Source organism: Strix aluco, chromosome 5 (genome assembly GCF_031877795.1).
Source record: "Strix aluco isolate bStrAlu1 chromosome 5, bStrAlu1.hap1, whole genome shotgun sequence".
NCBI lineage: Eukaryota > Metazoa > Chordata > Aves > Strigiformes > Strigidae > Strix > Strix aluco.
Window position 1 is genome coordinate 17,177,183 of NC_133935.1, and position 20,695 is coordinate 17,197,877.

At 47.8% G+C, this 20,695-nt stretch overlaps 1 protein-coding gene across 6 annotated transcripts in view; it reads left to right on the forward strand.

The window, feature by feature from the left end:
- LOC141924172 (sodium- and chloride-dependent GABA transporter 1-like) overlaps positions 1–20,695 on the forward strand; it is a 35,604-nt gene that overhangs the window by 11,469 nt on the left and 3,440 nt on the right. For 3 of the 6 annotated variants that reach the window (XM_074826184.1, XM_074826183.1, XM_074826185.1), the window contains 12 exons: positions 3,653–3,784; positions 4,473–4,573; positions 7,130–7,239; positions 7,625–7,757; positions 8,945–9,079; positions 10,927–11,030; positions 11,340–11,464; positions 12,287–12,399; positions 17,776–17,907; positions 18,646–18,748; positions 19,170–19,270; positions 20,065–20,232. In XM_074826184.1, the coding sequence (XP_074682285.1) occupies positions 3,653–3,784; positions 4,473–4,573; positions 7,130–7,239; positions 7,625–7,757; positions 8,945–9,079; positions 10,927–11,030; positions 11,340–11,464; positions 12,287–12,399; positions 17,776–17,907; positions 18,646–18,748; positions 19,170–19,270; positions 20,065–20,232 (1,457 nt within the window). Of the gene's footprint in view, positions 1–812; positions 939–3,652; positions 3,785–4,472; positions 4,574–7,129; positions 7,240–7,624; positions 7,758–8,944; positions 9,080–10,926; positions 11,031–11,339; positions 11,465–12,286; positions 12,400–17,775; positions 17,908–18,645; positions 18,749–19,169; positions 19,271–20,064; positions 20,233–20,695 lie in introns of those variants that run through there. The other 3 variants (XM_074826186.1, XM_074826187.1, XM_074826188.1) reach the window with 2 other exon arrangements.

Sequence of the window (20,695 nt, forward strand, 5' to 3'; positions counted from 1 at the left end):
GTATTTAGGGGGATATTAGCCCTTTCTCTCAAGCACGTGGACTGAGTCCCAGTGGGAGACTGGACAGTTACCCATTTTGACAAGAAGATTTCGAATTCAGTATGTCATTTTGTGCAGAGGCATGAGTGTGTGGCTGGGCCAGGTGAGGTTTATGTGAATCAGGCAGGTCTACCTAGGTGAGCCTGTGCCACCATCGCCAGAGACACGGTGTGAGTCTGTCATTTTCATCTAGCCACACAATGGCACCTGACTGCACTAGCCCTCCTCATACAACATTAGCCCCATGGCTAAGCCCCAGCACTGTTTTTTAGCCCAGTTTCTGCCTGGTGATTGCTGCGCCATCTCAAATCCACCAGATTTGTGCTGCCCATGGCTCTGTCTCCTCACACATAAAGGTGGGGATGATGATATCTATACTTAGATGAAGGGTGTTTTGAAGCTAAAATCAATTATATTTATAAAGTCAGCTGAGATCCTAGGACGGAGGGTGCTGTGGAGGTGGGGAGTGCTATTATTAGCATTAGCTATGGCATACAGGGTGATCTCTGCCCCGGCAGCAGCAGGCATGCAGAGGGATCAGCTGGCTGTGAGCAGAAATGCCGGACAGATGAAATGCGTGAATTGGTGCCTGCCTCTTCTCAGACACCCTGCCTCGCCTGCCAGTTCATGCCGTTTATGGCAGCCTGTATCGCTTGTTCCTTTCACCCCTACCCAGCCTGGCTGTTCGCAGGCACGACCGTTCCCGCAGCTGGCAATAATGAGCAGCAAGTGGAGGCTGCTGATGCCGGAGACAGGCAGGAGAGCTGACGCACGAAAGCGTCACTGGGAGCCGATGCGGAGCAGCGAGGAAGGGTCGCACGGCATCTGATTCACAATCGGGTGGGCACCGTCTTGGCTGTACCCCGACGGAGGCGCCTGCGGAGCAGAGCAGACTGTGGGTGAGACTCTAATTTTAGCGTCCTGCATGTGCGCTGCTCGGAGCACCGTCGTGTGGGCTGCTTCCATTACGCACAGGCAAATTGAACTGAACGGAAATATTGTCGTCTCACTTACCGCTGTCACATTGTATTAGCTCATGGCTGATTTGCTCGGCATTGTAATCGGGCACATAATTAGGGGATATTCAGCCAGGGTACAGCAGCCCAGCACCAGCCCCAGCCGCTGCGGGGAGCAGGCTTTACCCAAAGAGATGCCTGGGCTCCCTGCTGGCTCTGCATACAGCTGAATGTGCCCAGCTATGACTAACGCTCCAGCCTCTACACCAATTTCTAACCTCATGCAGTCTTTCTGATGTCAACAGGATTTTACCAGACTCTAAATTGACTCTAAATGCAGCTCAGTAGGTGCTAAAAATTGTCTGAGAGATCCTGAGCTTGAATAACTTGAGAGAAGAACATTTCTTTAAATAAGCATCATGCATTTCTCATTTACACGTTGAGACTCCAAGCAATGGTATGTAACAGCTTGTAATGCTCAACTTTTGATTCGTAGGCAGTGCTCTCTGTTTTAAGGATTAATTATTATTCCTTGCTGTACAGCATTAGAAGCTGCAGACTGTGGGCAAATTTGGGGCTACACGGTGAGTGCCAGGAGCTGTGTAATCCTCCCCTGCCTCCAAGAGTGCCCTGAGCAGGCAGGGCAGGACCAATATCATCACCCCTTTGACCCATGGACTTTGGAGACAGGTTTGGACTCTCCCAAAGTCACACACAATCATTTGTAGCAGGCCAGGAACTGAACCAGACCTTTCAGCAGCCCATCCAGGGCCAGAGATTAAAGACCAGCCCTTTCTCTCTGTGCCAAGGATTTCGGCACAGGCATACAAATTTTAGGTACAAATTTCAGAACTGATTTCCTCTCTGGCTGTACAGCACCTGGGGATGTTATCCATGCCTGCTCAGGGCCCTGACCCTCCAGAGTGGCAGTGTCATTTGCAACTGACCTCAGTTCAAGGCTGCGGTCTGCTTTGTAGATTTTCCCCTATTTTAGAGGATTTTTGTCAAGCCAGGATAAATGACCTGGGTCCAAAAGTTTGTCTGTTTTTTTTTCTCAATAATCTAATAAAATCTTTCACCTACAAACCCTCCTGGCCTGCTGTAGATGAAAAATGCAGGATCATCAGGGCTGTGGACAAATTTCATTAGCTGCTTGCACAGAAGCAAGCAAGGCACTGTGATTGCTGATAAGCTCAAGTCTCCAAACTCTACAGTGAGGCACAATGGTAGTGAGGCAGCATCCATGTCCTCAGAGCTGACCCTGGCTTCCTGCAGGTCTCCTAGGGGGCTGGACCTTGCAGGCCATGGCAGCTGGCGAGAGCGCAGGGAGGATGCTGAGTGGGCAGCCCTCCTCCCGCAGCCATGCTCAAAGCTGTTTGCTCCTCCACGCCAGGCTGCTGGTGAAGCTGAGAGCCTGTGCTTCCACGCCAGCTTGCAATTCAGGCTCATGGTCATCGAGCTGCTGGCCTGGAGCGTGTTTTTTCCCCACCACCCGCTGCCAACTCCTCTTGCACGCTGCCTCCCTCGGACACCCACGCCGGGTGCTGGCACCTGCCTTTCCCAGCTGGGCTCAGCTCCCCGCTTGGCAGGCAGGCATCCCCAGCTGGGTGTCCCCCGAGCCAGCATCCCTGGCTGTGCCTCGCTTCTTCCCTGTCCTCAGAGAGCAGCTGCTGGAGCCCGGCTCTGCCAGGTGCAAGCTGGGCTCCAGCTCTTCAGAGTGGCTTTGCTCACTGGCTCCATGTCTGCTTTCCCACTAATATCAGGAAAAGAAGACCCAGACTGACAACTTAGCCCTCCAGCTAGTGCAGAAACCAGTGCTGTCCTGAACATGGCCAGCTGCTTCTGAGCAAACTGAGTGTCCCCTCTCCCTCCCCATCCAGCATCTTCTGCAAGAGTTTGTTCTCCTCAGAATGCTGGCATGCTTCAGCACATGCATGACGAAGCTGGAGAATGAGCTTTGTCCCAGATTCTAGAAGTCAGGATGACCCAAACACATACAACCTTCAAATCACATGGCGAAGCTCTCCTATTCTATTTGCTTTTCTAATAATGAGGTACAAATAGTATCTCTAGTGAATGACTGCACTACCTTATTCCTAGTGATGAAATTATTTCCATAGGATCCATAGAGAAGAGTAATGTTTTCACCAGGAATTTTAATGGTAAAACCTAGAACAAGGGTGTGAAGGTGTATGGGACTGTTACCAGAGCAAATACAGTTTTAGCCACAGTTTCCTTAAAAGACAGAAGCAGCTATGAACAAAGAAAGTAGTGGCCAATGCCAGATATTGCTTTTCCCTCAAGTTGAAGAATGGGGAGCTGCTGCAGGTAAGACAGAAAACATCAACAAGAACAAGTTACCAGTATCAGTGTCCAAGCTTTTGGGTTTGTTGTCAGATTGGGCTTAGCATTGCCTAAATATCTAACAACAACATGCATTTATGATACCTATATATCCATAGTGATAGGAACTGGTGAGGGGAAGGCAGTGGTGATCAGAATGGGAGACTCACTGAACATGCCAACTCCAGTTGCAAACTGTAGCCCTGAGCAACTCTGCTCCTCATCACATGGGTGCTGCAGAGCAAGAAACCACAGCTGGAGGCATTTACTTCTTGGTAAAAGGGAGAACCATCTGATAACATTGCTTCTTTCAGGGGCCTTCCTCATCCCCTATTTCCTGACACTGGTGTTTGCTGGGATTCCTCTCTTCCTGCTGGAAACTGCCTTGGGCCAGTATACCTCTGTTGGCGGACTGGGAGTCTGGAAATTAGCACCCATGTTTAAAGGTACTGTACTGTAAGTTTGTGAAGGCAATGGCACATAACTACAGACAAATATTCTTTAATGGCTTGGGAAGCAAATCAGCAAATCCCTGGGGACTGGGATGGGGTGGCAGGTGAGGGACATTTTTTTCTTCTGTCTTTATCAATCTGCCCTTGACCCTGATGTCTACAGTCACTAACATCACTGTGTTCTGTTCAAGCAGTCTTGTGTGATGACAAAGCACTTTATGAGCAGCAGGGACATAGAGAGGCTCTGACTTCAGAAGACCTGCCCCGAGCCTCGTGACATGGGCTCACTTTAATTCTGTGGGAAAGCTGTAGATAGGAAATGTGAACCTGTTGCCATGTCTGGAGTAGCAGCATTCTGGAAACCAGTGTTGACTTATAAATGCCTTGGATGTAGGAAAGAGCGATTCTGCCAGGAAAGCGACCAGATCCTGTTTTCATGGAACCCTCTCCTAAACTACCTGTAGCATACTAAAAGGTAGCACTGTTCACCCAGTGAAAATGGGCAGGTGAGAGATGTGAGGGAACAAGACTTCCTTGCTCACCAGTTTGGCATAGTTGTATCAGGCACTGCATTGATGAGCTGGTTCACTTTTCCTGGCTCTGCCACAAAACTTGTGATGTCTGTGAGTACAGTTGGGCACCAGAGACCTGGATTGATGCTGCTCTCTGCCTTCATTCGCAGGAGTGGGGCTGGCAGCTGTAGTTCTCTCCTTCTGGCTGAACATCTACTACATTGTCATCATCGCCTGGGCTCTCTACTATCTCTTCAACTCTTTCACCGCAGTGAGTCACAGACTTGTCTACAGCATGGCATTGTCTGCACTGAGTCCTTACTCTCTGCTTTATGGGGAGGAGTTGTTTATGCCACAAAACGTGAACTAACTGCTTGTAGTCTGTGCAGAGAGCCTGTGTCATCACCCTGCTGGATCCTTCCCAAAGAGGTTCCTCAGCCCTGAAGGCAGTCATGTAGTGCTGATGGGTACTGATGCTTGTCCTCTGGAGAGGGTGGTTCTCTGGAGGGGATGGTCCCATCCCCTCTCTGGGAACTGTTGCCAATTGCATCAGTCTTTAAAGCCCACCCTGTGTCTCTCTCACATTTCTAGAGCTGTGTGAATCTAAGAGCTGCACATTTCTACAACTGATTTTGTCACAACATGTTCTTATTATCCAGGACTTACTCCTGACCTTAATTAGTCCTCATTTATGCTTCTCTTGATAAATAAAATCCCAAGGATTTTTTTTTTGCTGGGAAAATGATTCAGAAAGCATTTAGACATCTGCTTATGACTGTCCCTTATTATGTACCTTGGGGTTGTGGTTTATAGTGGGTTCCTCTTCCGTAGCAGGGTCTTCCACCATACAAGGTCAGAATCACTCCCCACATTAACTTCTTGGTAGCTGAATGATTTGTTTCAGCCCAACAGCTGGGAAGAGCTCCCTTAACTCTCTGAGCAACCTGCAACCTTAAAGGCATCTACTCCGTGATTCAGATAGGATCTTTTTTCATTTAGGTATAACCCTGAAATGCTGTTATGAATGTTGTACATCCAGTTTTACTTTTTGATCGAAAATTTCAAGTACTTATCAAGACTTTTGCTGAAATATTCTGTTTGGCATTCCCATCTGTGTTTCTACTGCCAATACCCACTGCAGGCTCGTGGGTCCAGAACAAAATTGTCAGTTGTGGATGATTAGGTGCACTGTCGGGGGATTCCCAAATTAACAAAATTCAACCCCAGAAGAACCCATCCCCGTTCCACCCTGGGCAGGATGCATGTTAGGATGAGGCTTTGGTACAGGCAGGTGTCACAGACCTGACTGGTGACAGTACTCATATCTACACAGGTATTTGGCTCAAGGCCTTTTCTTTTACCAGAGATAATTCCATATTCTCCAAAGGAGCCAAGGTACAAATAAAAAAGCTAGGCTGATGCCTGACCCTGTTCCTCCTAAATTTGACCAGGAGTATTTTGAACCTGAACAGGAACCCAGCTTGCCTTCTGCAGTTTCTGTCCTCTGAAATTCAGAGGAAATGGAGCAGCAACAAACTGTCCCCCTGCCTGCCTCTCCTTATAAGAGCTGCACAGCATATCTGATGTGCAAAACACTTGGTTGACGGGCTGCTGTGCGTCGCTGCTTGAGCCATTGCATTTGCTTCAGTGCAATTAACACATCCACAATGATATCACTGGGTGAATGCAAAGAGCCTGGGTGGTCACTGGGGTGTCTCCACCTGCCCCTCCCATCGCCCTTCTTCTGCCAAGCCAACCTATACGTTAGGAGGTATCATTTGCTGGAGTGAACTGATTTAGATGGGGGGGTGAAGGCAGCACTTAAAGGCACTGAGGCCACAAAGCACTTAAAACACAGATAATATTTCTAAAGGGGTCTATGTTCATGGATGAATAGGAACAGATACAAAAATCTTCCTAAAGCTTTGTTGAGCTGGAGCCTGAGGTCTTATCTGCAGAGGGAAATCATCCAGAATAGCCGTTCTGCATTTATCTACATGTACTGCACTCAGAAAATGAGATTGCTGCACATGGAGACGTATCTGAGCTGCTCTTGTTGGACTGCCTTGGCTGTGGCACTACATGGCATGGGTGAGTTGCCCTGTGTGCTTGCACAGCCCCTGACACTGCGGTTTCATCGCTTGCAGTGTCAGAGCTGATTATATTAAATCTGTAGTTGTGTGCTGCCGTCACACTGCTACCTACGGTATAAACATCTCACAGGAATCCTTTTGTGCTGCTTGTAATCAGGGCAGGGAACAGCATGAAATAAAAAAAAAAAGCTTTAAATTTACTCCTGGGCTTGTATTACAGTAGTTTATTCATGTAGACAAACCGTTAACCCCCATTCTCAATGCCACATTGCATTTTAAGCATTGAAGCTTGGTATAAATGAGAGATAAGTAACAAATCAGTGTTTATTCTTTGTGCAGTAAATTCCAACTACTTGTTGAGTGAAGCTAGCCAAAAGCTGTAATGATTATATACACAATATTCCCCAATAGCTATTTTAATTAGTAGCTATTAATTACCAACAGTTAATTGGAAATTACTTTCTATCTGGGGAATTGCTAACATTTTATTAGAGCTACAGCATTGCCCTAATCACATCATGATATTGTTTCCTGGAAAGTCCGTGTCACATGTATCATTGTTTTGAAAAATCATTTCATGCTTTTGGCTGCAAAGTTCCTGCCTATCCAGTGGAACTGCCCATCCTCTTTGCAAAAAAAAAATGGAGTTTCCGTTTAAAAGAAGACAAATTTCACTTCTCGCCAGTGGAAGATGTCACATTAATGATAACCCTGCTGTCCTTGTGCTGGCGCAGGACCTGCCGTGGCAGAGCTGTGGGAATGTCTGGAACACCAACCGCTGCTTCTCCAACTTCTCCCTGACCGACACCACCAACCTCACCAGCGCCGTCACCGAGTTCTGGGAGTACGTCCACAGCCTGCCTACACCAGGTTTCTCCCCCTCACCACGGCCATCATGCCTGCTCGCTGGGGCTGCGGCCGTGCCCACCGGCACCTTTCCTTGGACAGCCTTGGCAGGAGGGCATCAGAGCCAGCCGTTGGCCGGGGTGGGCATGGGCATGGGGTGTGCTGTGCAGCCACAGGCCAGATGGATAGAGAGGATAACAGCCTCCTCGCCTCTCTTCTCCTTTCTTTATGCCACCATGATGAACATCAGGTCTCTTTAGGGTTTTGCAGGCTCTTGTGTTCATCTGCACCTGGCCCTTCACCCTCCGGATGTCTCCAGAATCTTTGCTCCCTCTGCCCCCAAGGGCCAAACTTCCCTTTAATGCAACCTCTCCCACCCCTAGGAGGAACATGCACCAGATGTCTGGGGGCCTGGGGGAGCCCGGCACCATCCGCTGGCCCCTGGCTGGCACACTGGCCCTGGCCTGGCTCCTGGTCTACTTCTCCATCTGGAAGGGTGTGGAGTGGACAGGCAAGGTACGGTGTGAGGACCGGGTGTTTTGGTGCTGCCTCTCATTGCTGTGCTCAGGTCTTGGCTGTCAAAATGTCCTCTGAATGCAATTTTGTTTGTCTATAACTAAGGTTATTGTGTTTTGAGGCAGAATCACGGTAGATGCTATTAAATTCCTGACATTTACGTTTCATGGTTGTAAAAACTGCTACCATGTTTATGGTAATTTTCATTCTAAGCATAGAGAATAGCTCTTCCCTGTAAAGTCATGGGTCTGAGTGCTCAGTCTTTTTGGGAAGAGACTTGGAAAGAGATTTTCAGAGATTACTTACATTTCCCACCTTTGGACAGCCATTTGAGAGAATGAGGCCTCTTCTGGGCTCCTCCTTTCGAAAATCATTGTCTCTTAAAATGCTGCCGGTGGAAAAAAACTCACCACTTCCTTTGAAAATTTTCCTGCTGCCCTTTAGGTATTGGTGGGAGACCCTCAGATCAGAAGGATGCTGTTATTCACTGTGTAGCATTTCAGACTAGTACAGTGGAAAGCTAATTGCTTAGTCTAGTGAAACAGCAAAGCTGAGATACTGAGATGTGTTATTTAGAGCACAGCGTGGTGTAGCAGGACAGTATTGTGAAAGGAATAATCTAGAGGAGAGATCAGAAAGAAGTGCTTCAGGCATAGGTCACCTAAGCTGTTAACTTCCTTGGTGGCTTTCAAACAGGTTTTAGCTACGTAGCCACAGCAAAGCCCAGCTGATTGCCAAGTATGGGCTCTGTGATGAGGGATGGCACATACCCGTGATTCCCTGAAACAGTACTGAAAAGAAAGTAGTGGAGTCAAGATGACATGTTGCTTGATGCATTAGACTAGAGAAACACCAGCTTTAGCTCTGCAAAATAAGAATGTGATGACTTAAAGGGATTACTTCTGTGGACTAAATTTATCCCTGTGCAATTCCCTTGTCTTTGGGCAATTCATCCAGACTTTAACAGGCTACTTTTGTGATTAGTGTGTCCTTGTGCGTCATTGAAAGGACAAAACTCCAACAGCCAGATACATTACTAGCACAAGAACAGGAAAGAGAAAACACAAGGAAATGTTGCCAAAAGCATGGGGAGCTTGTTCCCTCACAGGGACGCAGTGCCACCGTGGACAGGAAAGCTCCTGGGCACTGGTAGGCTGATGGCTTCTCTCCCACGATGTCTTTCGCAGGTGGTGTATTTCTCGGCTACTTACCCCTACTTCATGCTTTTCATCCTCTTCTTCCGGGGAGTCACGCTGCCAGGAGCCAAGGAGGGGATCCTCTTCTACCTCACGCCTGACTTCAGGAAGCTCTCCGACTCTGAGGTTTGTAGCCTAGTGAGGAAATCTCTCATCTCCCAGCTGTCTTCGCATTAGTCTTCCCCAGGCACTTCCACTGAATATTTTTAGTATTAAAAAACCCCTGGAATAGTTCCCTGTTCAAGCAGTCACAACCCTCACAGGCTTAGACAAAGCTGAAGGGCAGGCCCTTCGTGGGTGGAAATCTGTGCAGCAGCTCTGATGTACTTAAGCAGTGTTATCCACAGGGCAAGGGGGGGTCAGAAATTACCCCAATGAAGGAAACTCCCCTCTGGGCTGGGAATGCCTCATTTCACTGACTCTCCCAGGGCTGGTGATTTGGTCTTGATCTGGTGGTCCCAGAGAAAAGGACAAGGTGGTGGCATTGGCACAGGCCCCTCAGAAGCAGCACAAGTACAACAGTACACACAGCAGCAATTTTTGGAAGTGCTTAAATAGTGAGTAGTGGCTGGTAATGTTGCCTTGGTCAGTGGAAGCACAGAGAGGGGCCAGGAGGAGCACAGAGGCTTGCAAAAGCAAAGTTTTTCAGGTGACACAGACTCTGCCTTTTGCAGCAGCAATGCTCCCATGGCTCCAGTCATCTCTGCACATGTGAGCAGGGACAACTGGACACCCATCAATTCCTGAGTGGTCCCAATGATCCTTCTCACAGGACACTCACTGTAACTGTATTGCCAGCTGCATTGGCTCTAATGCTGGAAACAAGACTCTCAAGAACAGAAGAGTTGTTTAAATACTATGCTATTAAGAAAGGAACTGTCTGCCCCCTTTTCTTGTGCCTTCTAGTCTTTAAGATCTTAAGGCACCAGGGACCAGCTTTGCAAGCTGTCCTCTGCAGTTGTTTGCACAAGAAACTCCATGTTGAAAAAATCAAAGACACACTAGTGGAAGAGGAACAGAGGTGGTGAGTGTGGGACGTGGGTCTCTGAGGGGAGCAGCACCCCTCAGGGGGCAGCTGTGAGGAAGCAAGCACACACACACACAAATTCAGACTACATGCGAGTCCTTTCTGACCTGCACTGGAGGCTGAGGAACATGTTTCAGAAAACGAGATGCATGACCGTTCCTCCATCCCCATCCATCCCTGGAAGCAGCCTCAAGCCACAGGATTTGGAGGGCTGGGGATGTGCTTGTGGTGCTGGACCAGGCTGCACTCTTGATGCACTTGCCACAAGGGAAGGATGCAAACCCCCTGCTCCTCTTCCTTCTTCTCAGGGAGGCATTGCTCTCTAGCAGGCTTCCTCCTGACACTGCAAGCAGGCGAGGCCTATGCCCCATCCCTGACCGGGTGCCCTGTGTTAAAGACCCCTGGCATCCCTGTTCCTCTGGGGGAGGTGTAGAGGCCCTGCTGACCCCCCGTAGCTGCAGGACACACAGTGGCTCCAGAAGCCAGCATGCTCCAGCCATGTCAGTATCACCACCCCGCAGGTAAAACGGAGCTGCACCAGCCCTCTCCATTACTCTCCTCTCTGCCTGCACCACCATCTCTGAGCCTACCTCACTCCAGAGATAGGTGTTCAGAAAGGGATGGAAAAAAGTCTGTTCTTCAAACATGTTCAGTCTGGTTGGCAGCAACACAGCTGCAGGTTTTATAGTGGCTCCTGTGACATTTCCAGCTGCTGACTCAAATATTTTCTTGGCGCTTGGGTCAGCAGACAGCATTACAGGTGCCCGTGGCCCTAGTGGCAGGGTGCCCTCAGATCCTGACCACCCCAGTGGACCGTACGGCCATGTCCACAGCCCCACGGTCTGCATACAGCCCCCTCGCTAGCCCTGCATTGAGCTGCTGCAGGAGGGTCACCTGCAGCATGGAGTCCCTCCCGCTGAACTCCTCTCCCGGCCCTTCTCCGCAGGTCTGGATGGATGCAGCCACACAGATCTTCTTCTCTTATGGCCTGGGGCTGGGGTCTCTGATTGCTCTGGGAAGCTACAACACTTTCCACAACAACGTCTACAGGTCTGTTGGGTTTTTTGCAGCCTCCTGTGTGGCAGGGAGTGCTTACGGGCAAGGGAGCGGGGTCACAGTGAGTCTGGGGTGACTGATCTCCAACATCTCCTTGCTGGCAACTTGCAGCCTAAGGGGCATGCTGCAGTCATCATAGTGGGGCTCCCCTGCCTGCAGGGCACTTAACATGTCACCTGCACTACCTCTCCAAGGCAAAGGAACTGCTCTTGGCAGTTTGGTCTTTTGTTTACCCCACCCTTCACTCCTGACCTCTTGGTAGGGACCTGCAGGTGGTTTCTCTTCTTTCTTTCTCTCTTCCAGAGACTCTATTATTGTCTGCTGTATAAACTCCACCACAAGCATATTTGCTGGATTTGTTATTTTCTCTATTGTTGGCTTCATGTCACACATCACAAAGAAGTCGATCTCAGAGCTGGCCTCCTCAGGTAAGCAGAAACCCAGGTTCAAATGCAACAACAACCTCTGAGAGCAATTTGTCAGTGGGCATGGGATGCTCCCAGGCCTTTCCTGACTGAGGCCCAAGTGTTGCAACCTTCTTTACATACCTTTCCACCAAGATGGGTCTCAGACACTTGTGGCTGATGTTCATTGCACTCTGGCTGCAAGGGACATCTCCACCTGCTCTTAGTGTTCAATTTCTTTTACTGCTGAAGTTTTATGTGCTTTTGCTGCAGTGAAATATTTAGGCCATTTGCTTTCTGAAACCTTCTTATGGAGAATAGATACTATGTTTTCAGTAGACGTGATCAAAATTTGGAGTCCCTTTTCCATGCAAAATTTTGAAATTGTAATGTCAGAATAATTTTTTAGCCAAGATAGGACTGTGTCTTTTTGCAGAAGACATATTTTGAAATTGGTGTCTTCCCAGAGAAAGCTTTTATCTCAAAAAATAGCATTTTGTGATGGAAAAAAAAGGACATCAGTAAAGTTATAACCAGCTCTGAATATCAGTTTATTTTTTTAGCGAAGTGCTCCATCTCCATTTGGTAGCAGTAATTTGATGACTTTCTTGCTTGCAGGAAGAGAAAAGGCAAAGTGTTTCTCCAGTCATACCTGCCTCCCAGGTCTACCCCTGTGCACCCCATGGGGTTGGTGTTTTGGAAAGGCTCAGGTTTTTCTAGCTTCTGTATTAAATACCTGCAACTCTTGACCTGTGATCATTGTCTTTGTTCAGCTGTGGCCCTTAGCTTAGATTTCCCATCAAATGCTTTATAAACATAGGCCTATCCCTCTTTTCATTACTGCAGGCCCTGGACTGGCTTTCCTCGCCTACCCCCAGGCTGTTGCACAGCTGCCCCTGTCCCCGCTCTGGTCGATCCTCTTTTTCTCCATGCTGATGATGTTGGGTCTGGATAGTCAGGTGAGACAACCCAGGGACAAAATGGGGTAAGATACAAAGATATCTTCATATATGATAGTGGTGTTCCCTTCTGCACCTTGGGACATGACTGAGCAGGGTCTTTTCTTACTTTTCATAGTGAGATGCAGCTGCATGAAACAAAATCTGCTGTGTGGTCATTGTCTCTGTGCTCTTCCCTAACATAGGCATATACTGGAAGTGTGGTGGTATCTGACCACTACCCAGTGCACCAGTCCTTGTCCTGCTGCCAACTAAAGACTGGAGCAATGACCAGCTTCCAGCAGCACAGCAGAACCAGTCAGCCTTATAAGACAATCACTGCTTCCCTGTAGGAGAAGAGGTTCTTTGGAAAGCTTTTCTCCATTCAGATCAATTTTTAGCCCCAGTGAAGTGCTGGTACCTCTGTGTGGGCACAGCATGTCCCCATCTTGCTGGGTGACCCTGGCAGCTGAGCTCACAGGCTCTAAGCAGAGCTAGCGGGAAACTATCACTACCAAAATACTTTGGGGCGAGGGAAAAAGGAAAAAGTTTTCTCTCAAGTAATAACTGCTTTGTTCTTGTAAGACATGATTCCCTCACTCTCTCACCTAGATATGTGAAATAATGGAAATTGGTATTAACTGCTTCATTTCATGCCTGCATGATAATAGTTTGTGGTCATCACAGCTTTCTTGGTATTTTGTGAGAAGCTCAGTATGGATGTTTTGGATTTTCTTACTGTGTCACCTTGACCAAACTGCATTTCCTGTGAGGCAAGAAAATGTCATTACTTTGGCTTACTTTCATAGGTTAAGGTAGAAAGTCTCCACCTTCTCTACTCCCAGGAGCCGGGAGGAGCATCTCTGTACAAGGTGCTAGTCTCCAGCCAGACCCAGTGCTCTGCTGCAGTATTGACAGATTGCGCTGAGAAAAGCAGCAATGCGGTGTTTGAATTAGGGCTCTCCTGTGGTGTGAAAATGGTGGTCTGATGCAGTGTTTCAGCATTGGTGTTGGTAAAAAAAGTGACCCTGAGTGGAGCTGAAGCAACCTGGCTGGGTTGGTAGGTGAGCAGGGATAGATCCTGGCAGGAGGGAGCTATGCCTTGGGAAAGGCTGGTGCCTGGGTACCCTGACTGCTTTGCCATCAGATAAGTCTTACAGGATATTTGAGGGGGAAGCAGCTGTGGCAAAAGGTCTCTACCCTGCCCCCCCCCTCAGAGCCCTCACAAAACAAAACAAAAAAATCATGGTCTGTGTTTTTCCAAGTGGTGATACTTTTTTTTCTGATAATTCAGCATAAAAGTAGCTACACAGTGAAGCAGTGAATTGCAGCTTGCCTCACTTTTTAGTGCATTAAATCAAAGGCTCCTTCAAAAGCCAGTGCTTGTACCATCACGTCTCCCCCTGTGCCCGTGTGCTCTTTCCTTGCAGTGCAAACCACTGGTACAAAACAGATGCTCTCTTGGATTACAGGTAGCCTTCATAAATCCAAGTCTAGTTCATAATCAGATTCAGACCTATTCCTGAAATGTCACACCTGGTTTCCAGGAAAATGTAATCAACCAAATCTGGTTTTCAATTATGACACACTCCCATAAACGCATCATAAAGCTCACGTCTGCATTACCATGGACATTATTCAGCAAACAATTTCAAATAACAACTAAATGTTCCAAAAGAAGCTACATCTACAGAAAAAAAAAAAATTGCTCTCTGTGGATTATTCACTCAGCGCTGGTAAATAGTTTGAGACATGACAATAAGCCCTCTAAGCACTGTGTGGAATTTATTTGCTGCATTAGCTTCTGAAACAGTACTTGAAATTCTTCAAGTCCCTTCTGACAGCTAGGCTTGGAGGGCAGGCAGTCCATGGGGGGCTATCATTGCCTGCAGAAGGAAGAGGTGGGGGACAAAGCATCAAAAGGAAAACAAGCTTTTTAAAAAGCACAGATAAATACATGTGAAGAGGCTTTCTGTCTGCATGCTGGAGCTCTGATTCAATCAAACACACCATTAACAGCATGGCAGCTTATGCATACAAAACAAATAGCACAGGCTGCAACAACAGCTGCAATTGCACATGCATTTTGAAGTGTCCAATTTAAAAAAAAAAAAAAAGAGATGGTTTTGCTATCTGCTGATTAAATATGGTTTGTGGTATTTGCATATAGGGAGCAACCATTTTTCATTTGGGTCAGCAGCCCAATCCACGAGGCACAGCAGGGCCATAGGGCATTTCTTGCACCCTGCACCCCCAGGGCTGCTGGGCTGAGGCTGCCCCTTGTCACCGGCTGGGCAGGGGTCTGCAGGCACAGCGGAGGTGCTTGGAAGCCCGGCTAGCGAGGGAAGGTAGGGCTGAGATCTGCGTTTATGATGCAGTGACAAGCGCCAACCGCTTAAGGATGGTGGGAGTAGGTCCACCCATATCCATTAGCTTCGAAAGCGAGTCTTCTGCAGATGCAGCACAGCTACATCTGCCTCTTTCTGCCAGGGTGCTCATCTCATCTGCAGTTACTTGAACGGGATGAATGACCTATATTGATAGATGTGCGCCTCCCTCCTGTGCCCCCACTTGCCGCTCGTGTGCCTTAATGTTCATGCTGCCTCTGATCCATCTGGGCTTTAACTCTCTTGTGTCTAGACCCTCTTGCATAATATGCTAATGCTTTCTTTTAACCTACCAGTTTCCAGGTCAGATGTTTTCTCCCCAGGGGAGCTAGCAAGCCTTGTGACTGCAAGCCTGCATCTGTCCCATGTGAGGCTCTCTCACAGGTTATTCATGAGGATTTCCAGCTGCCAGAAGCAAGACTCTCTTGTGGCTCTCTACTCACATCTGGCAGCTGTGGTAGAACCCCCCATGGGTCCATGGGTTCCGGTCAGTGTGCTCTGCCTGGCCAAGGAGGGAATAACAAGACCCTGACACTGGGAGAGGGTGGGAGAGAGACTTTCCTTCAGACCAAGGTGCCACCTAGATTGACTCCTAAAACCAGATTATCAGACTCAGTATCTTGTGTAATGATTAAGCCCCTGAAAGGGAAAAGAGCAAAAGAGACAAGTGAATGGAAATAAAATATTCAGGAGAGAAATAGTATCATGGGGCAAGGCATAAGAAATAACAGAATATGTGCTAAAAATTGTGTCTGGTGACAGTTGGTGAGAAAAATTGAACTTTTTGGAAAGCAGACTGGAGCGTGCGTGTGTGTGTATGTCCACCTGCACACACAAGTGCACACACAGGGCAAAGTCAAGAACAGAAGATGTCACAATGACCAGATCCTTATCACTCCTGAAAGCAGCATGCTTTCACTTACATGCCTTTTTATCTCGTGCGACCATCTCAGGCTGGGTATGCAGGCTGGGAAATGTGGACCCCAGGCAGCTAGGGAGCCACAGTCCCCGGGGTGGGAAAGGTGAGCCTCCTCCAGGCTGCATCACCTCTGAAGCTTGAGGCTGGCATGAGGCAATTTTCAGTAAATGGTATGAAGGCCATTGCCTGTTTTATGGCTAGAAAAAGCAGTGTACCACCATTTGGTTCCCCACCTCATCCATTACATGGCAGCTTAATTCTGATAGGAGGCAAAGAGATTTTAACTCACTTTGTAGTCCTGTTCCTCATCACCCATCTCCCTGTCTTACCCTCTGTGTTTTCCCTGACTTTGATCCCTCTTCCTGCACCAAACGGTGTCAGTTGTACCCCATTATCTGAGGCATCTTTTTCTTTGCTGCTTCTCCACTGGACACCTCTCACATCCGCCCTCTGCCCCCTGACCACCCCAGCCCCACTCTGAACCCTTTTCCTTCTCTGCCTTGCCCAGTGCCAGACGGCCTGGCCATGCATCCATGTGGAAGGAATAGCTTTTGACAGTTGGTTGGTTTTGTTTTTGTTTTTTTTTTTGTCACGCCAGCTCTTCACACTGTAGTGCCAGCTCAGTTCTGACTTCCAGTGAGCTGGGTGGGATGGGGTGAAGAGCTCACTGTCAATGAGTATAAAGGCAGCTTAACCCATGCCCAAACAACAAAAGATGCTTTAATAGCACTTGTGTCCAACATAAAAGGCTTAGCTCATTAAAAATTCGAGTGGAAGCAAATGAGCTTTGATGCTCTGGGAATACTGGCTTTCGGCACTGCATCGTGTGGATATAAAATCCTGGGCAGAAACATCACCTTGTGCCTCTTTCTGTGCCCAGGTGGAGGCCAGCCCCAGCAGCCCATGGTGTGCAAGCTCCTCCATCATCCCTGCCCAGCTATAGACAAGGCTCAGACTCCCCACTTTTCTTCCATACATCCTTCCAGCCCTCTGCTGCTCTTTTTAGTCAGTATACCTCCACCTCCACTCAAGGGGTTTTTTTTCTTCTTGTTTCCCTATTCAAAGCTGACTCTAAAAATGCCAGCACTTTCTAGAGCACTCTTCCCAGGGACAGGAAGATCCCTGACATTCAAGAGCAATGAAACCTCTTTCATTTTTGTTGCATTGGCTTGTACATTTACTGAGGGTGACCAGGGAAGCTAGGAGCTTGCTGCCCTCATAAACTTCCCAGGATTTTTGCTAGAGGCACGATGTTCTCTCTGAGAGCTGTATGTTACCAGTGGTTTCTGGGAGTGAGATACGAATGTGAATCTCAAAATTTATCCAGAAGTAGGAGGGAAGGATGCACTTCACATATATACAGTCAAACTGTCCTCATGCCATAGGGCAGAACTAGTAGGAAAACTGATCTGAAAGTAACACTCATGGGGACTTCTTTATGTGTTATGGTGCAGACAGCATTAATATACAGTGCCTGGTATAGCATTGCACAAGCCAGCCAGGTGTTTTCAGTTCTAGAAAGATGATGTGCTGTGAGGCTTTCAATGTATTGCGTGCATTTAATGTAGTGTGCTTGAAAAAGTGAAATAAAGTGAAGGACTGGGCAGTGGGTAATGCAGCTCCTTAATGAGTGTTTTAGATCATTGAACAGCACAACCGCTGTTGCAGTAGGCTGAGAAGAGCACACATGGGAAAGGAGGAGCAAGCAAAGTCCCGCATGTGTCCCCGCAGCAGACAGATGCATTGCTGTGACAGAGAGCCTGGCAGCATGGGGGGAGCAGGGCAGTAGTGAGAGTTTGGGGTAAGAAAGAGGAGGCTTTCCATGGGAGGCAAAAGGCAGAGATTTATCTCAGCTAATTTTAAGTATTTAACCCCGGTGCTTTTAGCTCCCTCTATATTCAGTTGGGGGAGAGAGGCATTTTCAGAAGATGATTCAGACCAACTTTGTGCAGAGGTGCCTCCTTCTTTTCTAGTGTCTGCAGAGATCAGTTAAAGTAATGAGGATCTCAACATTGGAGTTAAATGTTGGAGGTGATGATGTCAGGCTAAGATACTTATATATATGTCTTTGGTGTATACCTTTTCCTGTAGTTCTGCACCGTGGAAGGGTTCATTACAGCCCTGATAGATGAGTATCCTCATCTCCTGAGAGCCAGGAAGAAGGTCTTCATCGCGGTAATCTGCCTCATCTCTTATCTCATTGGATTCTCCAACATCACCCAGGTACAGAGAGCCGCACTTGTACCTCCATTTGCGACACCTTTCCAGTCACTCTGGCATAGCACAGCAGCACCAAAAGCTTTGGGAGAAGTAGCAGCATCCCTAGGAGCCATCCTAGTGCTGGATAAATGCTTGCTCGTCACTGCCACATCTCAAGTGACTTAGGACTCCTCCATAATTTTTACCACCATCCTGTTGTCAGTCTGGCTTGTTATTTTGCTATTTGCAGTAAGGGCTAAAGTCAACAGAGCCCAAGCTAAGGGAATGCTTAGTGCAAGGGGTTAAGATAACATAAAGAAGACCAGTCTGTCAGAGCCCTGAACCTCTGAGGCTGACGCCAAGGTTCACATGTGTGGAGGTCAGGGCTGAATGCTCTGGAGACCATTTGTGGAGCATTGTAGGTTCATGAGGAGGCAAGGCAGCAAAATTTCTGGGAGAGGCAGAGCAGACTAAATGAAGTGAGTCCATCTAAAACAGAAAACCATAAGAAGTCCTAGTGGATCCCTACTTTTCTCCTCACACTTGGCCATGCCTGAACAGGCTGGTTAATTGTCTGCAAAAGCACATCAGTTTTGCTGCTGGGAACCAGACTCCAGTGGAAACATTGCAATGCCGGCTCTACTGTCCAAGGAAATTAACATTAAAGCCATCAGACGCAGATAGTAGCAATCCAAGCAGCCTGCTGGTATTGTCGACCATAATCTATAACTAAAATCCTTCAACCTGGTTTTGTCTCCTCAGGGTGGTATTTATGTCTTCAAGCTGTTTGATTACTACTCAGCCAGTGGCATGTGTCTTCTTTTTCTTATCTTCTTTGAGACCATCTCAATTTCTTGGTGTTACGGTAAGCACAAAAGACCTTGTTCCTTTGTTTTCTCCATAGGCACAGTAAATTATTTCAGAGGCCTCCCACAGCGAATCCAATGAAAACTTTGCAACTGAAAACATCTTAGGCTGATAACTCCAGAAAATCAGGAGCGGGAGGCTGTCATCTCTCTTCTCCATGACACCACAAAGACATCTGCACAAACCGGCAGATGCTTATGGATCTGTCCTCTGGTCCTTCAAGAGGACACCAGGAGCATGGAAGCTGCTAGCACAAAACTCATCTTGTGTCCCTGTACCATGTCCCTTCCAGATAATGATTCTCATACCACAGCATCATCACCCTCTTGCTGTGGCTGGCCTGTGCTGTGAAATGAGAAGAGGTGACGACCACGGTGCTGAGATGGGATGTTTTTTTCAACACTCATTTCTTCTTGTAGGGGTGAACAGATTTTACAAGAACATTGAAGAAATGATTGGCTACAAACCATGCATCTGGTGGAAGATCTGCTGGGCCTTCTTCACTCCTCTTGTCTGCCTGGTAAGAACAGAGGCATCTTATCTACAGGAGTGGATCCAGAAGGACCTCTTAGTTTGAATGGGCTGTAGGGGAAACGCTGTGTTCTCAACCCGGTATAGGTCTGGTACAAGGTGGTTCTAGGCAGACCTGAGATGGGTAAAGTAACATAGGAGCCTCTTTCACTCTACCTGCTGAAAATCACTTTGTAGAGAAAAACTCTAGATGATTGTTTTAATCTAAATGATGCCATCAGTTCTTCATTCTTCTTTCTGAGATGCCAAAAGATAAGCAATTAATTTACTGTTTTAAAAAGATATTATTGGTTCTGGTGAAGACTCTCAGCTACTCCAGCTACAGCCTTAGCCCCTCATAGGGCTTGTCAGAGCAAAAGACATGAGCAAATATAGCATAGCCGACTGCAGAGCAATTTAGCCTTTGCTGGTTCCTGCATTTCAAGCAGACGTACAGAGAATGGCATAAGAAGGCCAGTGGTAGGAAGATGAAGACTCCTGAGACCAGCTGTGATGATGCTGTTAACTTGCTTAGGAGCTGGTGTGGGGTCATTGCTTGTCTGAGTAATCTAGTGAAGAAGGAAATCAGGGATATTCCAGCTCCAGCTTTTTACATAGGATAATCAGGGGACAAGTGATTTAAAATTACCAGTTGGTGGGCTGAGAGCATGTAGACTAGTTTAAGGAGCTGTTAGGTTGCTGTAAGACTCTTGGGAGCTAAGAGGATAGTGAAGGAAAGAATGGATGGATGGCCCCTGGTTTTGCACACCTTCACATGTGATGTGTGTTCTTCTGCACACCCAGGGTGTGTTCTTCTTCAGCGTGGTGGAAATGACCCCTCTGACCCTGGGAAAATACATCTATCCTGTGTGGGGGCAAGGCATTGGTTGGCTTATGGCTCTGTCCTCCATGGTACTGATTCCAGGATACATACTGTACTGTTTCTTCACCTCAACGGGGACTTTCCGGCAGGTATGAACATCTTCCTCCTGCTCCCTGTTTAGAGTAACACCCCCACCCCCCACCTCCCCCCCTAAACTAAATCTAAGGAGAACCAAGCAGGCTCTGCTCTGACAAAGTTGTCGGAGTACTTCAGGTCAATGCTGCAGGAGCTCTGCACACCCTCTCAACCAGGAGGGCTCAAATCAACCCCAGCACACAGAACACTCTCCGGTAACATGGGCTCACAGAGCTGAGCACTAATGTGTCTAAACAACTGTGAGCACTGCCGGGCAGCACATGGCTGCCTGCATGTGGCCAGGAGGGGAGACCTTCAGGTAGTCTCTTCTTAGGTCAGTCCCATTGTCCCTCATTGAGCTTTGTGTTGTCACCATCACAAAAAGGGACTGGAGCCATGGAAGAGGTTGGGAAGAAATCTTGGAGGTTTCTTAACTCAGAGAAATCCCAATTCCCAGCAGTCCCTGGCTATGAACAT